At 42.3% G+C, this 21,710-nt stretch overlaps 1 protein-coding gene across 1 annotated transcript in view; it reads left to right on the forward strand.

Moving 5' to 3' along the window:
- The first annotated feature begins 309 nt into the window (after positions 1-309).
- The window catches only part of LOC310707294 (cytochrome P450 2J2-like), a 32,545-nt gene continuing 11,144 nt past the window's right edge, over positions 310-21,710 (forward strand). The window contains exons 1-6 of the mRNA XM_083504310.1: positions 310-890; positions 4,574-4,736; positions 11,347-11,496; positions 11,686-11,846; positions 12,823-12,999; positions 20,313-20,454. Of these exons, the coding sequence (XP_083360436.1) occupies positions 723-890; positions 4,574-4,736; positions 11,347-11,496; positions 11,686-11,846; positions 12,823-12,999; positions 20,313-20,454 (961 nt within the window). The 5' untranslated portion in view covers positions 310-722. The remainder of the gene's footprint in view (positions 891-4,573; positions 4,737-11,346; positions 11,497-11,685; positions 11,847-12,822; positions 13,000-20,312; positions 20,455-21,710) is intronic.

The following is a 21,710-nucleotide window of genomic DNA, read 5'->3' on the forward strand; positions in this document are numbered from 1 at the left end:
CTCAAAGCGGCTAACAATCTCCTTTCCCTTCCTCCCCCACAACAAACACTCTGTGAGGTGAGTGGGGCTGAGAGACTTCAAAGAAGTGTGACTGGCCCAAGGTCACCCAGCAGCTGCATGTGGAGGAGCGGAGACGCGAACCCAGTTACCCAGATTACGTGACTACCGCTCTTAACCACTACACCACACTGGCTACCAACTGCAGGTAGAAGTTTGTTGGCTTTTGCAATTGTAATGCATTTACTATCCTGGCCCTCATTGCTGGATTAATAAGAGCTTGATCTCAGAGTTCTTTCTGAAGGCTTTGACGCCTACATCAGATTGGTACCTTCCCAAGGCATAGGTTACAAGGAGTAGCAATTCCATAAGAGGGAAAGATACCCATATTAAATACCAGATGACTCTCGGGGTACTGAAAGTAGATCACAGTCTCTTGGGAGTTCAATGTGCCTGATATAAAGCACACTTTGTCACATCTGTGTGACACATATTAAAATGATTATAGCGTTTGATTTTATTAGTGTTTGATTGTATCACATTCCAAGGCTACTTACAAATGGTGTTGCACCCATTGTTGCTTATTTGTTTTCAATAACTGAGCATATAAAAACAGAGAGTACTGCTGATGTCTTTGACGAAAGCAAAAACTCCTTAGAGAAAGACAGTTGAACCTGACCAGGCAACCTAGAAAAATTTAAGGAGAAAGAGACAGCAAGAGAAGGATGGAGATACAGGCACTTCTGATTGCTCTGCTGGTGGCTCTTCTGATTCTGCACTACCTGAAACAGCTCTGGTCACGCAGGCATTATCCTCCAGGTCCTCTCCAGCTTCCTCTCATTGGAGCCATATGGAGGTTTGGATTCAAGATGGATGAAAATACTCTCATTCAGGTACTTATTGCTTTGTAATAACTCAGTCTGGGGCCAGCAATTGTTTTATCTATTTCCCCCAACAATTGTGATATTTCAGCTTCAACGATGGCATGGGTTAAAATGGTAAATGCCATAAGCTTCCGTTGTCAGAAGCTGTAAGCAATAGAAAAAATAGTGATAATGTAAATAGTATTATTAATAATATTGAAAAGCACAAAACCATATAAAAGTTGAAAATGCGCATTAAAAACTACAGATCAAAAATATTTATTGTATGCTGTTAAACTGAGGAATGAGGAGAGAACACCCTCAAAGGGAGAATGCTTTATGAATATCTTGGAATATGCAGAGAGGGCAAAAATTGATAAAAGATACAAATTTAGAATCTTTTAAAGAAGATTGGAAAACATTTGCAGCCTATATAAAAAGTTATTTCCCATATGTAAAGACCACAGTGTGGTTTGAAGTGTAAGAAAACAGCAGAATATATTAAGAAACATGTTGGAGAGGATGAAATTAGATAAGATGCAACTTTAAAATGCAATCGTATGTAATTCAAGTTATAAACATTGATACTGGGTGAGTGGGAAATCACTTGTTTTGTTGAATTGGAATATAGTGGTACCTTGGGTTAAGTACTTAATTCGTTCCGGAGGTCCATTCTTAACCTGAAACTGTTCTTAACCTGGAGCACCACTTTAGCTAATGGGGCCTCCTGGAGAGCCAGTGTGGTGTAGTGGTTAAGAGCGGCAGTCACGTAATCTGGGAAACCGGGTTCGCGTCTCCGCTCCTCCACATGCAGCTGCTGGGTGACATTGGGCCAGTCACACTTCTGTGAAGTCTCTCAGCCCCACTCACCTCACAGAGTGTTTGTTGTGGGGGAGGAAGGGAAAGGAGAATGTGAGCCGCTTTGAGACTCCTGAAGGGGAATGAAAGGCGGGATATCAAATCCAAACTCCTCTTCTTCTTCTTCTGTTGCCACGCCGCCAGAGCATGATTTCTGTTCTCATACTGAAGCAAAGTTCTTAACCCGAGGTACTATTTCTAGGTTAGCAGTGTCTGTAACCTGAAGCGTATGTAACCAGAAGCGTATGTAACCTGAGGGACCACTGTATTATTGTTGAGTAACAAATGTAACTTTATATATGGAAAATTTCTATATTCCAATTGTTTTGTTAATTTGAATGTTGTTGTTGTTCTTCTTCTTCTTCTTGTTGTTGTTGTTGTTGTTCTTGTTGTTGTTATTATTATTAACCACCCAATAACACCCACCGCCACAAAAAAGAACCACATTTTAAAAGGGCATAGGATGTCAATGAAATCAACCAAAGGCCTAGTTTAAAAGGAAGGTTTTGCCAGGTGAACTTCCCTGGTGAGAGCATTCCACAGATGGAGAGTCACTGCAGAGCAGGTCCATTCTTGTGTTGCCTCCCTCTGGACCTCTTATGGAGGAGGAACATAAGGAAGGGCCTCAGAAGATGATTTCAGGGTCTGGGTAAGATAATATCGAAAGAGGCGGTCCTTGAGGTATTGTGGTTTTAAGCCATTTAAGGCTTTCTAGGTCAAAACCAGCACTTTGAATTAGGTCCAGAAACTAACTGGTAGCTGCTGCAGCCGGACCAGGAGCGATGTAATCTGCTCTTGTTCCGGTGAGCAACCTGGCCACTGAATTCTGCACTAGCTGAAGTTTCCAAACTGCCTTCAGAGGCAGCCCTATGTATAACACATTGCAAGCAATCTTACCTTGAGGTTACCAAGGTTAAGAAATGTAACTTTCTATATGAAAAAAGAATAAAATATTATTACAGAAAAAAGATGGACCACAGCATTCATTCACAGCACCCTCTCAACAGGCACTAACCTCCATGCCCTATTCAATCTTTTTCACTCAAACCAGAAGCACTTATAAAAAACAAATTATAAACAAAAATACCAAAATCTTCTTAAAGGATCTCTGCGGTAAACTAGGGTTGCCATTTTTTAGGAAATTGTTGAGCTTTTGGGTTGCCATACATCTGGGTGTTCCCTGACATTTTGCCGATTCCTGTCAGGACATGTCAGGAATTTTCCCTATGTATGGCAAGCCTACAGTAAGTGCTAATCTCCAGGTAATACTTTCTCCAAGATTACAAGGCCAGTGCTGTGAAATCAGCTTCAGAGAGTCATTTAGAAAGCTGTGAAACTGATGGCAGTTGGAAAGGAAGTCTTGCTACCACTTACAAATTGAAAATACAACAACATTTTATGTTGCCTTGTGTTTCCCCCTGATTTCACATAGCTACCCATGCTGCCATTATCCTACTTTGTATGGTTTTGTGCTTTTCAGTATTAATCGGAATCTTGCCCCTTTAAACTAGTTTGAATGTGTGTCGTTCATAGCTGCTGGTTGAAGGGCACTCATCTCCAAAACACACTGTGTAACAAAAGAAGCTGAATTAATAAAACAGCTTATTACAGTATGTTCTTGATCTTGTCTTCCTTTTGTTCTATTGCATGTTGCAACATGGCCTAGAACAGGTATGTCCAACTTTCAAGAGACAGAGATCTACTCCCCCTATAAAAAAACTGGCAGTGATCTACCAAATTTGTTGAGCTTTTTTAGGGGGCCAAAGTTCTTGAGCTTTCAGGGGGGTTCGGGGGCCCCCCAAGATCTACCACAGACACAGCACGATCTACTAGTAGATCCCAATCTACCTATTGGACATCCCTGGCCTAGAATGCTGTGTACTTCTCCCCTTCCAACAGACGGAAGGGGAACAAGTTCAATTGGCAATGAAGCAGGAGCACATCAGCCTTTCTCAGCAGCAGCTCACGTGTAACTAGAGAAGACAAGAGACAAACAGAACAGGCACCTTTCCATTGCCTCTCTGCAAGCATTTACTATTTGTCAGACCATAATTTATTTTATCTGTTTGTTTCTTAAATACAATTTGAGCCTTTTTTTGGCAAAAACTCTTCAAAAAATACAATATTACTCAACCATCAGATATGAGCATATTAACTTTTAAAACATTGGAATTGGTAATATTCTCTAGCCCAGACATGTATCATCTTAATTCCTTGCCATAGATTTGCATGGTGGTGATGCTCCTGCTGTGACCTGCTGTGACCTGCTGTGTCGGTCTGAAAGCTGACCCAGGGCTCAAGCCCAGCTTATACCAACCTGGTACCCTCCAGATGTTTTGGACTACAATGCCCGTCTGCCCCAACAACCATGGCCAATAGTCAGGGATGGTGGGAGTTCTAGTTCAAAAGCATCTGGTGGGCTACAGGTTCCACATCCCTGCACACACAAAGATTGTGGCAAGATCATTTTCTGGCAATGACTTGTGCATCTTCTTGTCTGTCGCAGGAGGGCTGGTTACTATGAAGTGTCTCTGCTGCTCTGATCCTAGGCAGAGGCAACATGGCTAGGAGGGAGTAAAACAAGTGGGTTGGAATCATGGGAGGGAGGGAGGGAGTTAGGGAGGGAGGGAGGGAGGGAGGAAGGAAGGAAGGAAGGAAAGAAAGAAGGAAGGAAGGAAGGAAGGGGAGGAGGAGGAGGAGGAGGAGGAGGAGGAGGGGGAAAGATGATAGCAAGATGACTGCACATAGTGAGAAACTGCAGAGGTGAGGGAGGATGATGTACTAATTAAGTTGAAATATCCAACTGCATTTTTTGAACATATCATTCCTCTCTTCTCTTTTGAACCAAATGTTAGCTGGGAAAGCAACATGGAAATATTTACACCATATGGTTAGGACATCTACCCATTGTAGTACTGTCTGGATTCCAAGCAGTGAAAGAAGCGCTCATTAACCACTCTGAGGAATTAGACGAGCGACCAGAGACTCCTTACCTTAGGACTCTGATAAAAGGAAAGGGTAAGTAGTGAAGAATAAGAATTTCTACTGGTATTTTCTGAAGATGAAGCATTTAAAGGGCTGTCCAGAAAAACAGAACAAAGGTTCTCTATTACTGCTGCACACAACGGGAAAAGCATTACCTAGGAGCCAACACCTAGGGGCTGAGGTAATTCAGAGTGGCTTGTCCTCATGCTATCAAATGACACGTTCATTTGGGTGCATGAAAGCTGGCTTCAGCACATGTGAAGATTTGATTGATTATGACATCTCTAAGAAACACAACACACTGCTTCTCTCAACAAGCTCTTCCAACATGTTTTGGGAATGGACTCATGTGGCAAATATAACATGTGAACTTTGCAATCACATAGTTACTATCATCATTATGCATTATGAATTGCTTCTTGCATGTATGTCTCAAGGCACCTTACAGAGATATAAAAACAGTTTAAACTATGAATAATCATTTTTTAAATAAATATTTTATTAAGTTTTAACAATAAGAAAATTCAAAAAGATACAAAAACAAGAAAGAATACAAAATTACAAAAAACAATAACACAAACATTGAACACAAAAAAGAGGGAAAAAGAAAACACATGTACAGGGAAAACAAAAAATTCCCTTTTTCTTAATTTCTCATCTTCAATTAACTTATTTTCCTGACTTCCTCACATCTCCCGTTCTTGTATCCCTTTTAATAATTAGTTCAGCAAATTCATGTCCTATTAATTTATCTATTATTTATCCAAATCATACATTTTAGCTTATTGCTAGAACCCCTGCGGTTCATTTCAATGTCCTCAACATTCAAAAATTTTACAATGTTTCTGCAAATAAATTTTAAATTTCGTCCAATCTTCCTCCACCAGCTCTTCTCCCTGGTCTCGGATTCTGCCAGTCATATCCGCCATCTCCATGTAGTCTATTAATTGCATCTGCCAGTCTTCCAGAGTGGGTAGATCTTGTGTCTTCCAATGCTTTGCGATGAGAATTCTTGCTGCTGCAGTAGCGTACATAAAAAAAGTTCTATCCTTCTTTAACACCGATTGGTCCACTAGGCCTCTGGTTTCTTCGGGAAAGTATACTTAAATACCTTTTTCAATTCATTATATATCATTTCCCAGAAGGCCTTGATCCTTGGGCACGTCCACCAAACGTGAAAGAATGTACCTTCAATCTCTTTACATTTCCAACACTTATTATCGGGCAGATGATATATTTTTGCAAGCTTGACTGGGGTCATGTACCACCTATAAATAAACTATGAATAATCATAGTTTAGAGGTCCCTTGCCCTAAGTAAGTCAGATTATCCTCCACCAGGGCCAGGGCCTTCTCAGTGATGGCTCTGACCTGGTGGAATGCTCTGTCCCATGAGACCAGGGCCCTGCAGGATTTAACTTCCTTCCGGAGGGCCTGTAAGACAGAGCTATTCTGCCTGGCTTTCAATTTGAACTTAGCCTGATCTTTTATTCCACTTCCTCCCCTCCCCTCCCCTTTTTATGAAGATTACCCACTGTGGGATCCCACAGCTAATTCTCCCCTGGTCTCCTCTCTGGCCCAAATGGGACTAATTTAGCCAGATACCCCGCTGATCATCTAATGTTTATTGGCTGGATTTACCCCCTAAATTGATTTTTGAATTCTGAATTTATTGTTATTCACGTTTTATATTGTATTTTATGCTGTTTTTTTGTTGCATCAATTAAGTGTTTTAAATTTGTTGATAGCCGCCCTGAGCACAGCTTTCTGGGAAACTGGGAAGGGTGGGGTATAAATAAAAATTTATTATTATTATTTATTATTATTATTTATTATAAAAGTTTTTTAAAAAGTACAAAAATCAAAAACAACTAAATATGGGTTAAAACAATAAAAGGTATACACCTATTGAAGTGACCTTTGTACATGACTGGGAAAGCTTGTTGGGGAAAAAAATGTCTTCCTTTTTTTGGGAAAGTACAGAGTCATATTCTGAATGCAGTTCCAAAGAACAGGGACATTCACTCTGAAAGACACAATGTGAGTTACTGTGGGGCTGGCCTGCCCAATAATTCCCATCACTAACTCCACAGTTTATTACTGGTGCTAAGTGCTCCTCCAGAAAACATTTTTTAATTGCACATTCATCATGATTTGTGCTCATAATACTTTCAAGGTGGTTATATCCAACTCCATTGTCAATACTATTTATGCCTGCAAAGATTTTGAGGTGATCATACAGTTTCATTTCCATTCTGCCACATCCTTTAACTTTCTGCTGAAAACTACAAATGCACAAACTTATTTTTGTCCCTCTTTTGTTGCAATATAGATAGTTTTCCCAGACAGAAATAATGCAGTAGTGTTCAGGCAGCGTTTCAGAAGAATTAACAAAGCAGAATATATCCACCATTGATGCATTACATCTTGTCAAGAATATGGTGCAGAATTCACCCTCAGTAAAAATCCCAAACATGTCTAGTTGGACCAGTAGAAGTAGTAACTGGTTGACACCACACATTATATCCTTAAAAACAGTGTCGAAAAATTGGCTGAATTGGGTTTATTTGGTTTTCCATACTTTTTTATTGAAACTTTTCAGCAACACTAACTAAACAAACAAACAAAAAAGTAAAAGAGAGAAAGAAATGCCAAGCCCTGTCTCAAAGGTAGATCTTATAGGCGATGGGGATTGAGATATGGATATGCTCGTACCCCTTCCAATCTGTGCCTCATCCCAAGGGACGAGGGTAGGGTGAGCAAGGATTACTCACCTCCGTCACTGGTGCTGTGCTATGCCAGGTCTATAGGCAACAAAACCGCCACCCTGCGAGATTTCTTTACCTCGCAGGGGGTCAACCTGGCTTGTGTGACAGAGAGCTGGGTGCACAAAGGGGAAACAATTACCTTACGAGAGATGGCGCCCCTGGGTTTCTCCATCCTCCACCAGTCACAGACTGTGGGCCGGGGGGGGGAGGGGTGGCATTCTTAATCCGGGAAGATTGTCCTTTCAGGGCTCTACCATTGCCATCGATCCCCGGCATTGAATGTGTTGGCATAGTGTGAGGCTCCGAGGAGATCTTGGCTGTCTGTCTGGTGTACCAGCCACCTAGCGCACCAGCAGCCACCCTGTCAGGCCTACAGGAGGCGGTGGCCGGCTGGACATTGGAGTTCCCTAACCTATTGGTATTGGGGGACTTCAGCATCCATGTTGATACCACTCCCTCCTCATAGGCTCTGGACCTGGAGTCTTCCATGGCGACACTAGGGCTCTCCCAGTTTGTTTCGGGCCCCACACATCAAGCAGGCCACACGCTGGATTTGATCTTTGGCGTAGGTATAGATGTGATGATGTCTCCTTTGATGAAGGTGCCATGGTCTGATCACTATGCTCTGAAAGCCAGGATTGACTTTCCACCCCCACCCTGCTTAGGTGGCGAGCTGATTTGGGCTCGCCCGCAGAGGCGGATGGACCCTGATAGGTTTCGCCAAGCCTTGCGGGACCTTGCTCCCCCTGGCGACTCATTGATTGAGCTTGTTGAGGGCTGGAATATCCAGCTCCTGCCAGCCATCGATGAGATCGATGAGATCAATGAGAACGATGCCTTATGAGGAACAGCTAAGGGAGCTGGGCATGTTTAGCCTGGAGAAGAGGAGGTTAAGGGGTGATATGATAGCCATGTTCAAATATATAAAAGGATGTCATATAGAGGAGGGAGAAAGGTTGTTTTCTGCTGCTCCAGAGAAGTGGACACAGAGCAATGGATCCAAACTACAAGAAAGAAGATTCCACCTAAACATTAGGAAGAACTTCCTGACAGTAAGAGCTGTTCGACAGTGGAATTTGCTGCCAAGGAGTGTGGTGGAGTTTCCTTCTTTGGAGGTCTTTAAGCAGAGGCTTGACAACCATATGTCAGGAGTGCTCTGATGGTGTTTCCTGCTTGGCAGGGGGTTGTACTCGATGGCCCTTGTGGTCTATTCCAACGCAATGATTCTATGATTCTATGAGATCACACCTAAGTGCCCTCTGCGACCCTGCAGAAACCGGGCTCCCTGGTTTACCGAGGAGCTCCGGAAAATGAATCGGGACCTCAGACGGCTAGAGTGACTATGGCGGGGTGCCCGTGACGGAGCCTCAAGAACATCTTATAAGGCTTTTATGAAAACCTATGAGATGCCGGTGAAGGCTGCTAAGAAGTATTACTTCTCGGCCTCCATTGCATCCGCTAGCTCTCGCCCGGCGCAATTATTTAGTATAATTAGGTCTTTAACGTCCTTTGAGGGACAGCCAAATTTAAATAACAATTTGACACACAGCTGTGAGGCATTTGCGAGCTTTTTTGCGGAGAAGGTCTTGTTGCTCCGCCATGGCCTCCCTGCCAATTTGGATACAATAAAGGAACTGGAGGCCCCTCGACTGTCCTCGGGTCCAGTATTGGACCACTTCGACCGGATATCCCCAGCTGATGGGGACAGACTCCTCTGAGCTGGAAAGCCCACCACCTGTCCTCTCGACCCGTGCCCGTCTTGGCTGATTAGAGCGTGTCCAGATGAGGTCCGGGCCCTCCTAGGGGATAGGATATCATCAATTTGTCCCTTGGCACCGGGACATTCCCAGGGGAACTGAAGGAGGCAGTGGTTCGCCCGCTCTTAAAGAAAGCATCATTAGATTCCCTTATATCTAACCAATTACTGCCCGGTTTCGAATCTTCCGTTCCTGGGTAAGGTGATTGAGAGAGTGGTTGCTGAACAGCTTGGTGGTTTTCTGGATGAAACATCGGCTCTGGATCCATTCCAGTCCGGCTTCCGCACTGGTCATGCGACCGAGACGGCTCTGGTTGCCCTAACAGATGATCTTCGTAGACAGCTGGATCGAGGCGGGTCAGGGCTGTTGATTCTTCTAGATCTGTCAGCAGCTTTCGACATGCTCGATCATGAACTTCTGGACCACCACCTTGCCGACGTGGGGATCCAGGGCACAGTCCTTCAATGGCTGCACTCCTTTCTCTCTGGTCAGGGACAGAGGGTGGTGCTTGGGGGGGAATTGTCATCGCGCCACTCCTTGGTGTGTGGAGTACCTCAGGGTGCGATACTCTCCCTGATGCTTTTCAACATCTTTATGTGGCCCCTTGCCCAGCTTGTCCAGAGTTTTGGGCTGGGTTGCCATCAGTATTATTATTATTATTATTATATCTTGTCTCATACAGAATGGAGTGGACCCTCCCAGCTCTCACCTGGGTGCTTCCCTTTCTTCCCCCAGTCTCCTATCCTGGGAGCTCTGTCCTTCTCTGCCTCTCACACAGGGTCTTTCACCAGCCAGATATCACCTTCAAGTGTGTACCCAATAGTCTTCCTCCATTCCAGTATGGTGACTTTATCTCCCCAAAAATTCCAACCATTCCTCCATGGTTTTTTTTAAAAAACAAATCCTTCATTTCTATTTAAACAGGAATCTCTGCACTGTAGTCATATACAATATTAAAAAATAATCCATAGTTAATTACTTGTTGTATATTTATTATTTTACACCCAGTTTTATACCATACTGAGGTCTTATTAACAACTCACTCTCCACCTTAACAGTCTGCCTTGAAAACCTGCATCTGTCTCCTTAATAGAGGAGCATATTCGTTCCCACAATCAGAGAGGTAAATTTCACTTTGCAGTTGGCATTTACACCAAAGGGGCGAAGAAGTTAAAAGTAATATAAAATGAGAATTCTTGGCCATCGGAACAACCTTAGCAGTTTAGAATATTTCTTAGTTGCAAATAATAAAAACATGCTTTTTGTTTTGTTTTCTGCCTGTTAATAATTGTCTTTTCTTGTGCCAGCGTATAGTTTGCTTTCCAAGTGAAAGTTCAATTGGTAGATTTATATCCTGACTATCATTAATCACCACATAATCATCTCTGTCGGTGGAGTGTCGGCAGTAGACATTTAGTCAGCCATCTTTCTTCATGGAAGTCCCTTAACTGAATTGGGTTTGTGATTTGAATTTATTGTTAGTATTTAACATTATGAGAAAACTCAGATGATACCTGCAAGTCCACTCTTTGTTGCAGAAATCACCACTGTTTACATAGATAAACCCAACTCCCTTCTCAGCTTTGCTAGGAATAATTGGTGATTCAAAGCATCTATTTTGCTGATAAATGCTTGCTTACAAAAATGTTGACACTGTACAGCAGGGCTTTCAGTAGACTCATGATATGCTCTGGTGTGGTCTGTTGCTCTGGCTGAGAAACTGACCCACCAGGTTAGGGTGGCCAGAAGCAAGTTAAGTCCTTTATCCTTCTACAACACCTGCCATCCATTTGTCTCCCAAATGAGAAGTGAAATTTGATTGTGACGGCCTTCCATGGAAAAATCTAAACTTGTTGACATCACACTGTATCAGATACCAGTTTTCTCTGAAAAAATCAAAATGGTAGAGCTGTCGAGAAATCTCACTTTTTGCTGATACTGTAAAGTGCGGATGCATGTGACATCATTCTGAGCGTCTGCACATATGTGAGCTGCAAAACCCTGAAGTAACCTGTTCTGTTACTTCCGGGTCGCCATGGGAGGCAACCTGAAAAGATTTAACCCAAAGCGACTTTAACCCAAGGTATGATTGTTGTTATTTCTCACTGATTTTCCATAGGTATTGGATTATCAAATGGTCACACCTGGAGGCAACAGAGACGCTTTGTTGTAGTTACTCTGCGGAAGCTGTGGCGGGAAAAGAAAGGCATGGAGCAGCAAGTAGCAGAGGAGGCCCATCAGCTCGTGGAGGTTTTTGCACATTCAAAGGGTATGTGATGCTAAGTGATGGTGCTGAGCTCGCATATGGAGATATATTTGTCCATTTTAGAAAGGGATGTGATATGCTTTTCTTGGTTCCTAATGGAGATCCCAGCAGCTTCTCTTGGCCACCATGAAACCCCACTCTCAGTATGAACTGGACCAGCTGAGCTAACATTAGTATATTTTTATTTTGCAGGACAACCACTTGACCCCTCCTTGCCCATCGCTACTTCAGTCTCCAACATGATAAGTGCTGTGGCTTTTGGGCACTGGTTTGCTCTTGAAGATGAAAGGCTCCAGAAGCTGATAGAAGCCATAGATTTTTCCCTACAATTTGCATGTAGCTTTGGTTATGCTGTGAGTAGTCATTTCCATTCCTGCCAAACAGGTCTCCCAAGGGCCTTAATACCACAAATCAGTATTCTGATAGAGGGTTGGAGAAGTGAGATCAGGTTTAAGTTGATCTGAGATAAGGACCACTTACTATCTCACAGCCTGATCCATTGCCCATGATTATCATTGAGATAAAAAACACGCACAAAACCCCCCATAAAACAGCAACAAAAGAAGACTTTGTCCACCACAGGAGACACTTTAGAGGGAAGATGGGACAGAAATGGAACAATGACCTTCAGAACAGATCATCTAGAGCCCACCAAAGGGAACAGAGGTGAACAAAATAATATTCTCAAGAAGGGAATTACATCGTTTTGTTGCCATCATGAAAAACTAAATGTGTCTACTCTATACCCACCTAGCAGTGGCAATCATGGTGAGGCCCCTGCAGCCACCACTTGGCTGGAATTTTTTTTTAATGAAAGAGAGACCAGCAGCTCAGGCACTATCGCTATTGCTGAGGAAAGCAGCCCGCTTCTGCTAAACCCTTTCCTCAAATTTAAGTTCAGTTCTCCACATTTCTACATCCATTCCTAATCTGTAAAAAAAAAAAAAAGTACTCATGAAACTTACCGTACTTGAATTTCCCCCCATCCCTATTCTCCACCCACCTCCAAGTACCACAAACGGGCATTAACTTGTTCCAGGAGAGGTCCTGAGATAGTGCCCAGTTTTGAAATTATGCCGGGGAGCTGGAAAAATATTTTGAGCCATACTTTTCTTTCACATTTTCAGCTAGGGATAATTCACAGAATCCAATCATTGTGGGATTCCAGAGAAGCTATAGACACCTTCCTTCTTCTTAGTGAGACTCAAACTAATATGATAGCCCTGATGAATAATGCAGATCATGTTTTTTAAGTGCAATTCCAAAGCACAAATGGTTTGAACAAGCTTCCTCATGGTAATGGCAGCATTTCTGCTATCTTTCCTTTAGCTTTATGAAATGCTCCCATGGCTCATGAAACATCTCCCAGGGCCCCACAAGAAGGCTTTCTCCTGCACAGAGATGGTGCGTTCATTTGCAAAGGAGGAGATAGAGAAGCATAAGGAGAATCAGTCCCTGTATGAGCCACAGGATCTCATTGATTTCTATCTACTTCAGATGGAGAAAGTAAGTATCTGCTTGAAAGCGAATGCTGCTCATCCAAGGAATCATTATATTCCATGTTATGAGTGAATACTAATCCTGAAAAAACAGAGAGAGGAGCTGAGGGAAGTCTTTCTTTTTGGGTAGGGGAAAATAGGGGGGATTGAGGATGATATGTTTTTGATTAATTGTTATCTTGAAATCTTTAATAAAAAAATAAAAAAATGAATATAAGTGAATACTAATCTCTTGCCAGGAAACTAATATCTCTCTCTGCCCCCCTCCATTCTCTCATAGTCATTTTAATTGCTAAAGTGAGTTGACATCCGACTTCCGGGTTGGCGCGACTGGCTAATGGCGGATTCCCTCCGAGCTCCGGAGGGAATCGGCTTAGCAGGGGGCTGGGTCTTGCCGTGCCGGCGACACGGGGACCCTTAAAAACCACGGGCACGGAGCCCGTGGACATGGTGACTCGGCGGGCACCGTAAGCGCCCTCCCGACTCGTGAAAGAGCCTTTTTAAAGGCTACGGATCGGGTGCCAGGGAGCGGCGTGGTGCTGTGAGTCCTCCGTTTCCCCTGCCAAGCGAAGCAGCATGCCATTCTTCGGTCAGCGCTGACTTCTTCCTACTAAATTTGGACTTAAAAGCAACAACAACCCGTGAGTTGTTGGTCTTGGATTTGGCATGAGCGGGGGAGCCAAAAAATAAGGAAGTCCGTCTCCCCCCTATTGTAAACAGTGCAAAGCAAGGACTGTTAACTAAAGTTGCGGGAAGAATTGGATAAGGATACTAATTCCACGGATTTAAAACGACTAAGCTAATGTGCTGGAGGACTAGAGTTTACTTTGTTTGAAATTAAGTACCATTTTTCTCAAGCCCGGGAGCAACCCGTGTTAAGAGCCTGCTGAGGATATACAGGAACCTTTGACAGCTGTCAAACTAGCTGTCAAAGCTGGAAAAATTGAAAACTGAAACTCTAACCGATTAAATTGCTACAAAATATTGAAAACAAAGAAAGATTGTTACAAACAAATTTGACTTTTGGATCGGAAGGGAAAGGAACACTAAGTAACTAGAATCCCTCTAGAGCGGATTCTTGGACATTACAAGAATGGAACTAAAAAAGGGAATACAGGAAATACGTGCTGGCTTGGAGAAGCTGACTTCTCTCGTGGGAAAGTGGTTAGAGATGAATGAGAAAGGCCTTGTTTTGTCTACGAGCCCTTCAAACCCGAAGTTATCTGAAAATATACCAACTGAATTGGAAAGGGACTCGTTGTTCAAAACACAGGCAGCTGGACAAGAAAAAGAACCAAAGATTGAGGAGGAAAAGGCATCTGCCAAGCAAGAGGAGCTGAAAGAAGGGATGGCTGAGACATCACAGAAGAGAAAAGAGAGACGGAGATCTGCTAAGAAGAAACTCAAATTGACCAAGGTTAAAGTTGGACTATTTGGGACATATAGATTTATGAAACAGCGTTGGAGCACCATCTTTAAACAAGTAGGTCTTGTTGGAAGAATCATGGTCAGCATTGAGATCCTGGGAGTTAAGTATAAGAGACTTTCGAAGAAATCGGCTGAAAGGGACTGTGAGAGATTTGCGTGCCTCGGACGTAAGATCACCAGGCTAAAAAGATGGACTAAATGTATTTTGGTTAAGGATTGAAACCGGGGAGAGAAGGGTGGGATTTAACAGTCCGAAGGGGGTCTGAATTTTTTTTTCTTTTGTGCTTTTGCAGTATAAAAATTATAGGTTTTTTTATTGTTATAAGAATGGGGAATTCGTGGAGGGGAAATAGTGGCAGCTTTAGGAAAGGTATCTTTTTTAGTTTTATGCTTACATTTTTGTTTTTTCCCCTCTATATATAGGGTTAAGGTATATATTTTAATAAAATGCTAAGGTATAACAATGAACTAAAATTTAATTTTCCTATAAAAACTATTTTAATAAAATTAGGGTTAATTGATTTTAATAAAATATGCTTCAGGATATTAAGGGGAAAACTTGCTTGGATAAATAATTGGAGTTGGAAAACAATAAGGGGAGATGTGGGGAAGTTCTGAAAAGAAGTTACTGAAAATGAATGTTAAAAGGTGGAAATTTTCTTCGCTGTTTTTTGTTGTTGTTTTCCTTTTTTTTTTTTTCCTGGATTTCTTACTTTTTCTTATCTCTCTATTTCTCTTTTCTGCTCTGTTATTTGCAACCTTTTGAAAATTTAATAAAGATTATTAAAAAAAATAAAAAATAAAGTGAGTTGACATCCTTCCATAGGCATCTACTAAAATAGCGAGGAAAGGATAGATATTTTCATGTACAAATGTGAATGCGAATGAGTATCTGCTTCAAAACTGTAGGCAGCTCATTCAAGGAATCATTATATTCCCTGTTATATGTGAATACTAATCCCTTGCTAATCCCTGCGGGACCTGACATCTTTCTGCAGGGCCTGCAAGACAGAGCTGTTCCACTAGGCTTTTGGTCAGGGGGCAGCCTGACTCCCTCCTCTGGCAATCTGCACAGAATTTTGCTTAACGGTTGCCATCAATTTGATTTTAATTAATTTTATAATGGAATGTTTTTAGAATGTGGGATTATTTGATTGTTGTTAGCCGCCCTGAGCCCAGCTTCGGCTGGGGAGGACAGGATATAAAGAAAAATTTATTATTATTATTATTATTATTGCCTGGAAACCAGTACAGTGGTACCGTGGTTCTCAAACCTAATCCATTCCAGAAGTCTGTTCCAAAATCAAAGTGTTCCAAAACTGAGGCATGCTTTCCCATAGAAAGTAATGGAAAACGAATTAATCCATTCCAGACCAAATTGCAAACATACACTGCATTATGGAGAAAGCTAGAGAGTTCCAGAAAGACATCTACTATTGCTTCATTGACTATGCAAAAGCCTTTGACTGTGTCGACCACAGCAAACTATGGCAAGTTCTTAAAGAAATGGGAGTGCCTAATCACCTCATCTGTCTCTTGAGAAATCTCTATGTGGGACAAGAAGCTACAGTTAGAAGTGGATATGGAACAACTGATTGGTTCAAAATTGGGAAAGGAGTACGGCAAGGCTGTATATTGTCTCCCTGCTTATTTAACTTATATGCAGAATTCATCATGCGAAAGGCTGGGCTGGATGAATCCGAAGCCGGAATTAGGATTGCCGGAAGAAATATCAACAACCTCAGATATGCAGATGACACAACCTTGATGGCAGAAAGTGAGGAGGAATTAAAGAACCTTTTATTGAGGGTGAAAGAGGAGAGCGCAAAATATGGTCTGAAGCTCAACATCAAAAAAACGAAGATCATGGCCACTGGTCCCATCACCTCCTGGCAAATATTTTTTTTTTATAATATTTTATTCAGTTTTCAAAAAATAAAATAAAATAAAATAAAATAAAAAATAAAAAATAAAAAATCACATAACAATTACATAAAAACCCTTCACAAAAAAAATAACAAACAAAAAAGCATACAATTACACCAACAAACAATATAACAAAGCAGAAAGAAAAAAGAAAGAAAAAGCACAACTGTTTATAACACTTTTTTTATATAACTAACTGGACTTCCTCACATCTCCCTACCCTGCGTTCTTTGTAATAAAAGTGCCAGCAAATTATTACCTTGTTTCATTTCTTAATTTATACCTCTCAAATGTTATATCTCTAGACTATTTTTATCAAATAGTTGTAACTTAAATTAAACATACTATTACTTTAAGTTTCGATCTTTTCTTACATATCACTTAATTTTCTATGTCTTTCAATTGAGTTACTGGAACCATATTTTTCTGGATCGTGCAATTTCTTAACATTCATGCAGTTTGTAGTGTTTTTGTAAGTAGTCCTTAAACTTTTTCCAATCCTCTTCCATTGTTTCTTCTCCCAAATCTCGGATTCTGCCAGTCATTTCGGCCAGCTCCATATAGTCCATCAGTTGCGTCTGCCACTCTTCCAGTGTGGGCCAATCTTGTGTCTTCCAATGTTTAGCGATAAGTATTCTTGCTGCTGTGGTCGCATACATAAAAAAAGTTCTGTCCCTCTTTAACACTTTCTGGCCGACAATGCCCAAGAGGAAGGCTTCTGGTTTCTTAGTAAAGGTATATTTAAATACCTTTTTTAGCTCAATAGAATAGAAGGGGAAGAAATGGAGGCAGTAAGAGATTTTACTTTCTTGGGCTCCATGATCACTGCAGATGGTGACAGCAGTCACGAAATTAAAAGACGCCTGCTTCTTGGGAGAAAAGCAATGACAAACCTAGACAGCATCTTAAAAAGTAGATGCATCACCTTGCCAACAAAGGTCCGTATAGTAAAAGCTATGGTTTTCCCAGTAGTGATGTATGGAAGTGAGAGCTGGACCATAAAGAAGGCTGATCGCCGAAGAATTGATGCTTTTGAATAATGGTGCTGGAGGAGACTCTTGAGAGTCCCATGGAGTGCAAGAAGATCAAACGTATCCATTCTTAAGGAAATCAGCCCTGAGTGCTCACTGGAAGGACAGATCGTGAAGCTGAGGCTCCAATACTTTGGCCACCTCATGAGAAGAGAAGACTCCCTGGAAAAGACCCTGATGTTGGGAAAGATGGAGGGCACAAGGAGAAGGGGACGACAGAGGATGAGATGGTTGGATGGTGTTCTTGAAGCTACCAGCATGAGTTTGATCAAACTGCGGAAGGCAGTGGAGGACAGAAGTGCCTGGCGTGCTCTGGTCCATGGGGTCACGAAGAGTCGGACACGACTAAACGACTAAACAACAACAAAGTCTGCTGGGATTTCTTCTCTCTCCCAGATTTTTTCAATGATCTTGTGAAGTTGTTGTGTAAATTCAATTCCACCCACTTTGAAGACTTCAGCAGGTATTCTGTCAGGTCCACTGGCTTTGTTGTTTGGTTAATGGCTGTACACAACTCTCCCAGATTAGGAGATACTGCAAGCTCATCTCTAACTTGTTTTTGAAGAATTTGTGAGAGGACCTCAGCAGCTATGGGGGAGTTGCGGTTAAGGAGATGTTGGTAATGTTCATTCCAGTGCAGTGCAGTAGCTTCTTTATCTTTTAGAAGTGTGGTACTGTCTGCTGAGCATAGGGGCCTATGCCATGATTTATTGGCCCATACATGGTCTTTGTGGCTTTAAAGAAATTCTGTGCATCATGAGTGTCAGCTAAGCGCTGGATCTCTTGAGCCTTTTTTTAATCCACCGGGTGTTTTTTAGCTCTCTGGTTCTTCTTTGAACCTCGGCCTTAGCGTTGGCATAGGTTTTTTTTTTCCTTAGTGGCACAGTTTCTGTCTCTTTGTCAGATCTGAAAGGCTTTCCTTTTCTTGTCAATCATGCGTTCAATCTCACTGTCTTTCTCATCAAACCAGTCCTCGTGTTTCTTGGTTTGCTAACCGATAGTTTGTTCACAGGCTGCAATAATGGATGTTTTTAGCTTGGTCCAGTGTTCCTCGATGTTATCAGGGAATTCTGAAAGCAGATGGTCCTTAAGAGTTGTTTGGAAGCAGATTCAGAAATTTGGGGAAGGGGCAGGATTTAAATTAAACAGGAATAAAACAAAACTACCAGTTAAAAACTTGAAGGAAGAAGAAAAAATGGAATTGGAGCAAAACATTGAGATGGAAGTCCATTAAAAAGGTTAAATGTTTAATATTTAGGGATATGGCTAACATCAAGAAATATAAACTTATACAAAGACAATTATGAAAAAAAATTGGCTTGAGATAAAAATAAATTTAGAAATATCTCTCACTGTTAGGAAAAAGAGTGGCGGTTAAAATGACTGTGCTGCCTAAAATGCTATTCCTCTTCTAATCAGTCCCAGTAATTGTGAAAGATGAATGTTTTAAAAATTGGCAGAAAGAAATTTCTAAGTTTATTGGGGGGGGGGCAAAAGGCCAAGGATAAAATATATAAGATATTTACAGAAATCCCGGTTAATGGCATCTTGAAGGGCTTGAGTGTTCATTTTGCACCTTGGTTTCCTTTCTTGAAGCCTGTGTTGAGGTATAATCTTGATAGCCATCGTGGAACGTATTAGTCGGTGATCTGTCCAGCATTTGCCGGCACTCGTCATAGCTCTGGTAAGGAGCACATCACAAAAATCTTTAGCACAGACAATAACATAGTCTAAGAGGTGCCAGTGGTTTCACTGAGGATTCCTCCATGAAGTTTTAAATTTATTTTTCTGTCGAATGAGTGTGTTGGTAATAGTAGCCTGTTGGCTTTTGGTGAGTTTACCAGAAGTCTGGTAGGGACTTCTGACAGGAGCTTTACAATATTGTTTTTGATAGTGAAGCCTACCTCATGTATTTGACGTTCTTGTTCAGATAGACCTTTCCAGAAGAACGTGTAGCCTCCTTTTTCTTCCTTCAGTTGTCCCTTGCCTGTTCTTTGAGTCTCTTGAAGTACTGCAATATTGATGTTAAAACGTCACATATCTCTTGCAATGATGGCAGTTCAGGATGCTCATTATCTGTGTTATATCTGTCCATAAATTCCATGTTCCAAAGTTCAATTGTCTTTTACCACCGCTGGGTGGTGACCCCACTGGGCGTGGTAATCCAGTCAGGGAAAAAGAGAGGCAGACTATGGTTAGGGCACCTTTTCTAGCCCTTCCCCCTTTTTGGAGTGAGCAGAGTAGATCCTAAAAAGCGCTGCTCAGTCATGGATACAGCTGCCGAGCTGCTCAACTGCCTTGTTCCTTGAGTCAGAATGACTGAATCTGTATCCACCGCCCATGTGCTGTTTCATGACTAAGGGCTTCCAGATTTCACAATCCTGCCCCTGTTACCATATGCTGATCACCATGGAACTTTGGGTGTTTGGGTTTGGGATGGGTTTTTTGGAAGACGCCTGTACGTGAATTTGTTTTATGTCTGTAGATCAGTGCACACTGACCAATGAACAGTCTTCGCAGTAAGGCTCTGTTCTAATGGCATGAGTTGTCATGGCGACCGGTAAATTCCGTTGTAACATACTGCTTGTTATCACCCGCCTGTTCTGCCGTTGATGACTTCTTGGGTCATTCTTTGTCTAGCTCCTCCCCATTGACCTTACCACCTTGGGTGACCCTGCTGGGAGTACAAGATTCCCAATGGCTTCGCTCACAAGGGTCATAGGAATTTGCAAGCCCACTCATCACAAAAAGGTGATGATCCAGCGAGTGAGGGCAGCAAGAGTAAGGGGGGGGGTGGCAGCAGCTTCCAATTTCACCTTAGGCACTATAAGAGGATACCCCACCTCTCATGAAGCATGTGTGGGTGGTATGGTAATAAGTGGGGGAAGGAAGATAAAGTGTAAATGACATGTCATTTCCCCATTTTCAACACCAGAGCAGGAATGACCCAGAGTCCACCTATGATGAAGAAAACTTGGCCCAGTGCATTTTTGACCTCTTTGTAGGAGGATCGGACACAACTAGGAGTTCTCTGCAATGGGCACTTCTCCTCCTGGCAAGTCATCCAGATATCCAAGGTGAGAGAGGAGAGCCAGGGCTTCTCTTGACCACTAGGTTGGAGCATAGTTCTTTAAAGGTTTCATATCGGAAAGAGTTAAAAGTGATTTTATCATGTAAATTATGGAAGGTAAACGATATTGAAATAAGCTAAATGTTTTTGACTTTCGTGTCTGGAAAGATATTTTTCCCACCAACATTTTCCTTCATAGTTTCTAGAACCTATAATTAACAGATGGAAAAAGGTAAAATGCCCAGAAAGCTGGGACAGGGGGGAAACCATGGGCCTTGCCCTAAATTCATTGAATGAGCAGGATAGTCAAGTAACAGAATAAAATGTCTCTAGGAAGTTTATAGTTGAAGATAATATAATAATAATAATAATAATAATAATAATAATAATAATAATAATAATAATAATAATAATTATTATTTATACCCTGCCCATCTGGCTGGGTTTCCCCAGCCACTCTGGGCGGCTTCCAAAAGAATATTAAAATACTGTGATACATCAAACATTAAAAGCTTCCCTAAACAGGTCTGCCTTCAGATGTATTCTAAAAGTCTGGTAGTTGTTGATCTCTTTGACATCTGGTGGAAGGGTGTTCCACAGGGAGGGCTCCACTACCGAGAAGGCCCTCTGCCTGGTTCCCTGTAGCCTCACTTCTCGCAATGAGGGAACCGCCTGAAGCCCCTTGGCGCTGGACCTCAGCGTCCGGGCAGAACGATGGGGGTGGAGACGCTCCTTCAGGTATACTGGACCGAGGCCGTTTAGGGCTTTAAAGGTCAGCACCAACACTTTGAATTGTGCTCGGAAATGTACTGGGAGCCAATGTAGGTCTTTCAAGACCGGTGTTATATGGTCTTGGTGGCCGCTCCCAGTCACCAGTCTGGCTGCTGCATTCTGGATTAGTTGTAGTTTCCGGGTCACCTTCAAAGGTAGCCCCACGTAGAGCGCATTGCAGTAGTCCAAGCGGGAGATAACCAGAGCATGCACCACTCTGGCGAGGCAGTCCGCGGGCAGATAGGGTCTCAGCCTACGTACCAGATGGAGCTGGTACACAGCTGCCCTGGACACGGATTTAACCTGTGCCTCCATGGACAGCTGTGAGTCCAAAATGACTCCCAGGCTGCACACCTGGTCCTTCAGGGGCACAGTTACCCCATTCAGGACCAGGGAATCCTCCACACCTGCCCGCCTCCTGTCCCCCAGAAACAGTACTTCTGTCTTGTCAGGATTCAATCTCAATCTGTTTGCCGCCATCCATCCTCCAAC

The sequence above is a fragment of the Podarcis liolepis genome, assembly GCF_965112155.1.
Source record: "Podarcis liolepis genome assembly, chromosome: 5".
Lineage (NCBI taxonomy): Eukaryota > Metazoa > Chordata > Lepidosauria > Squamata > Lacertidae > Podarcis > Podarcis liolepis.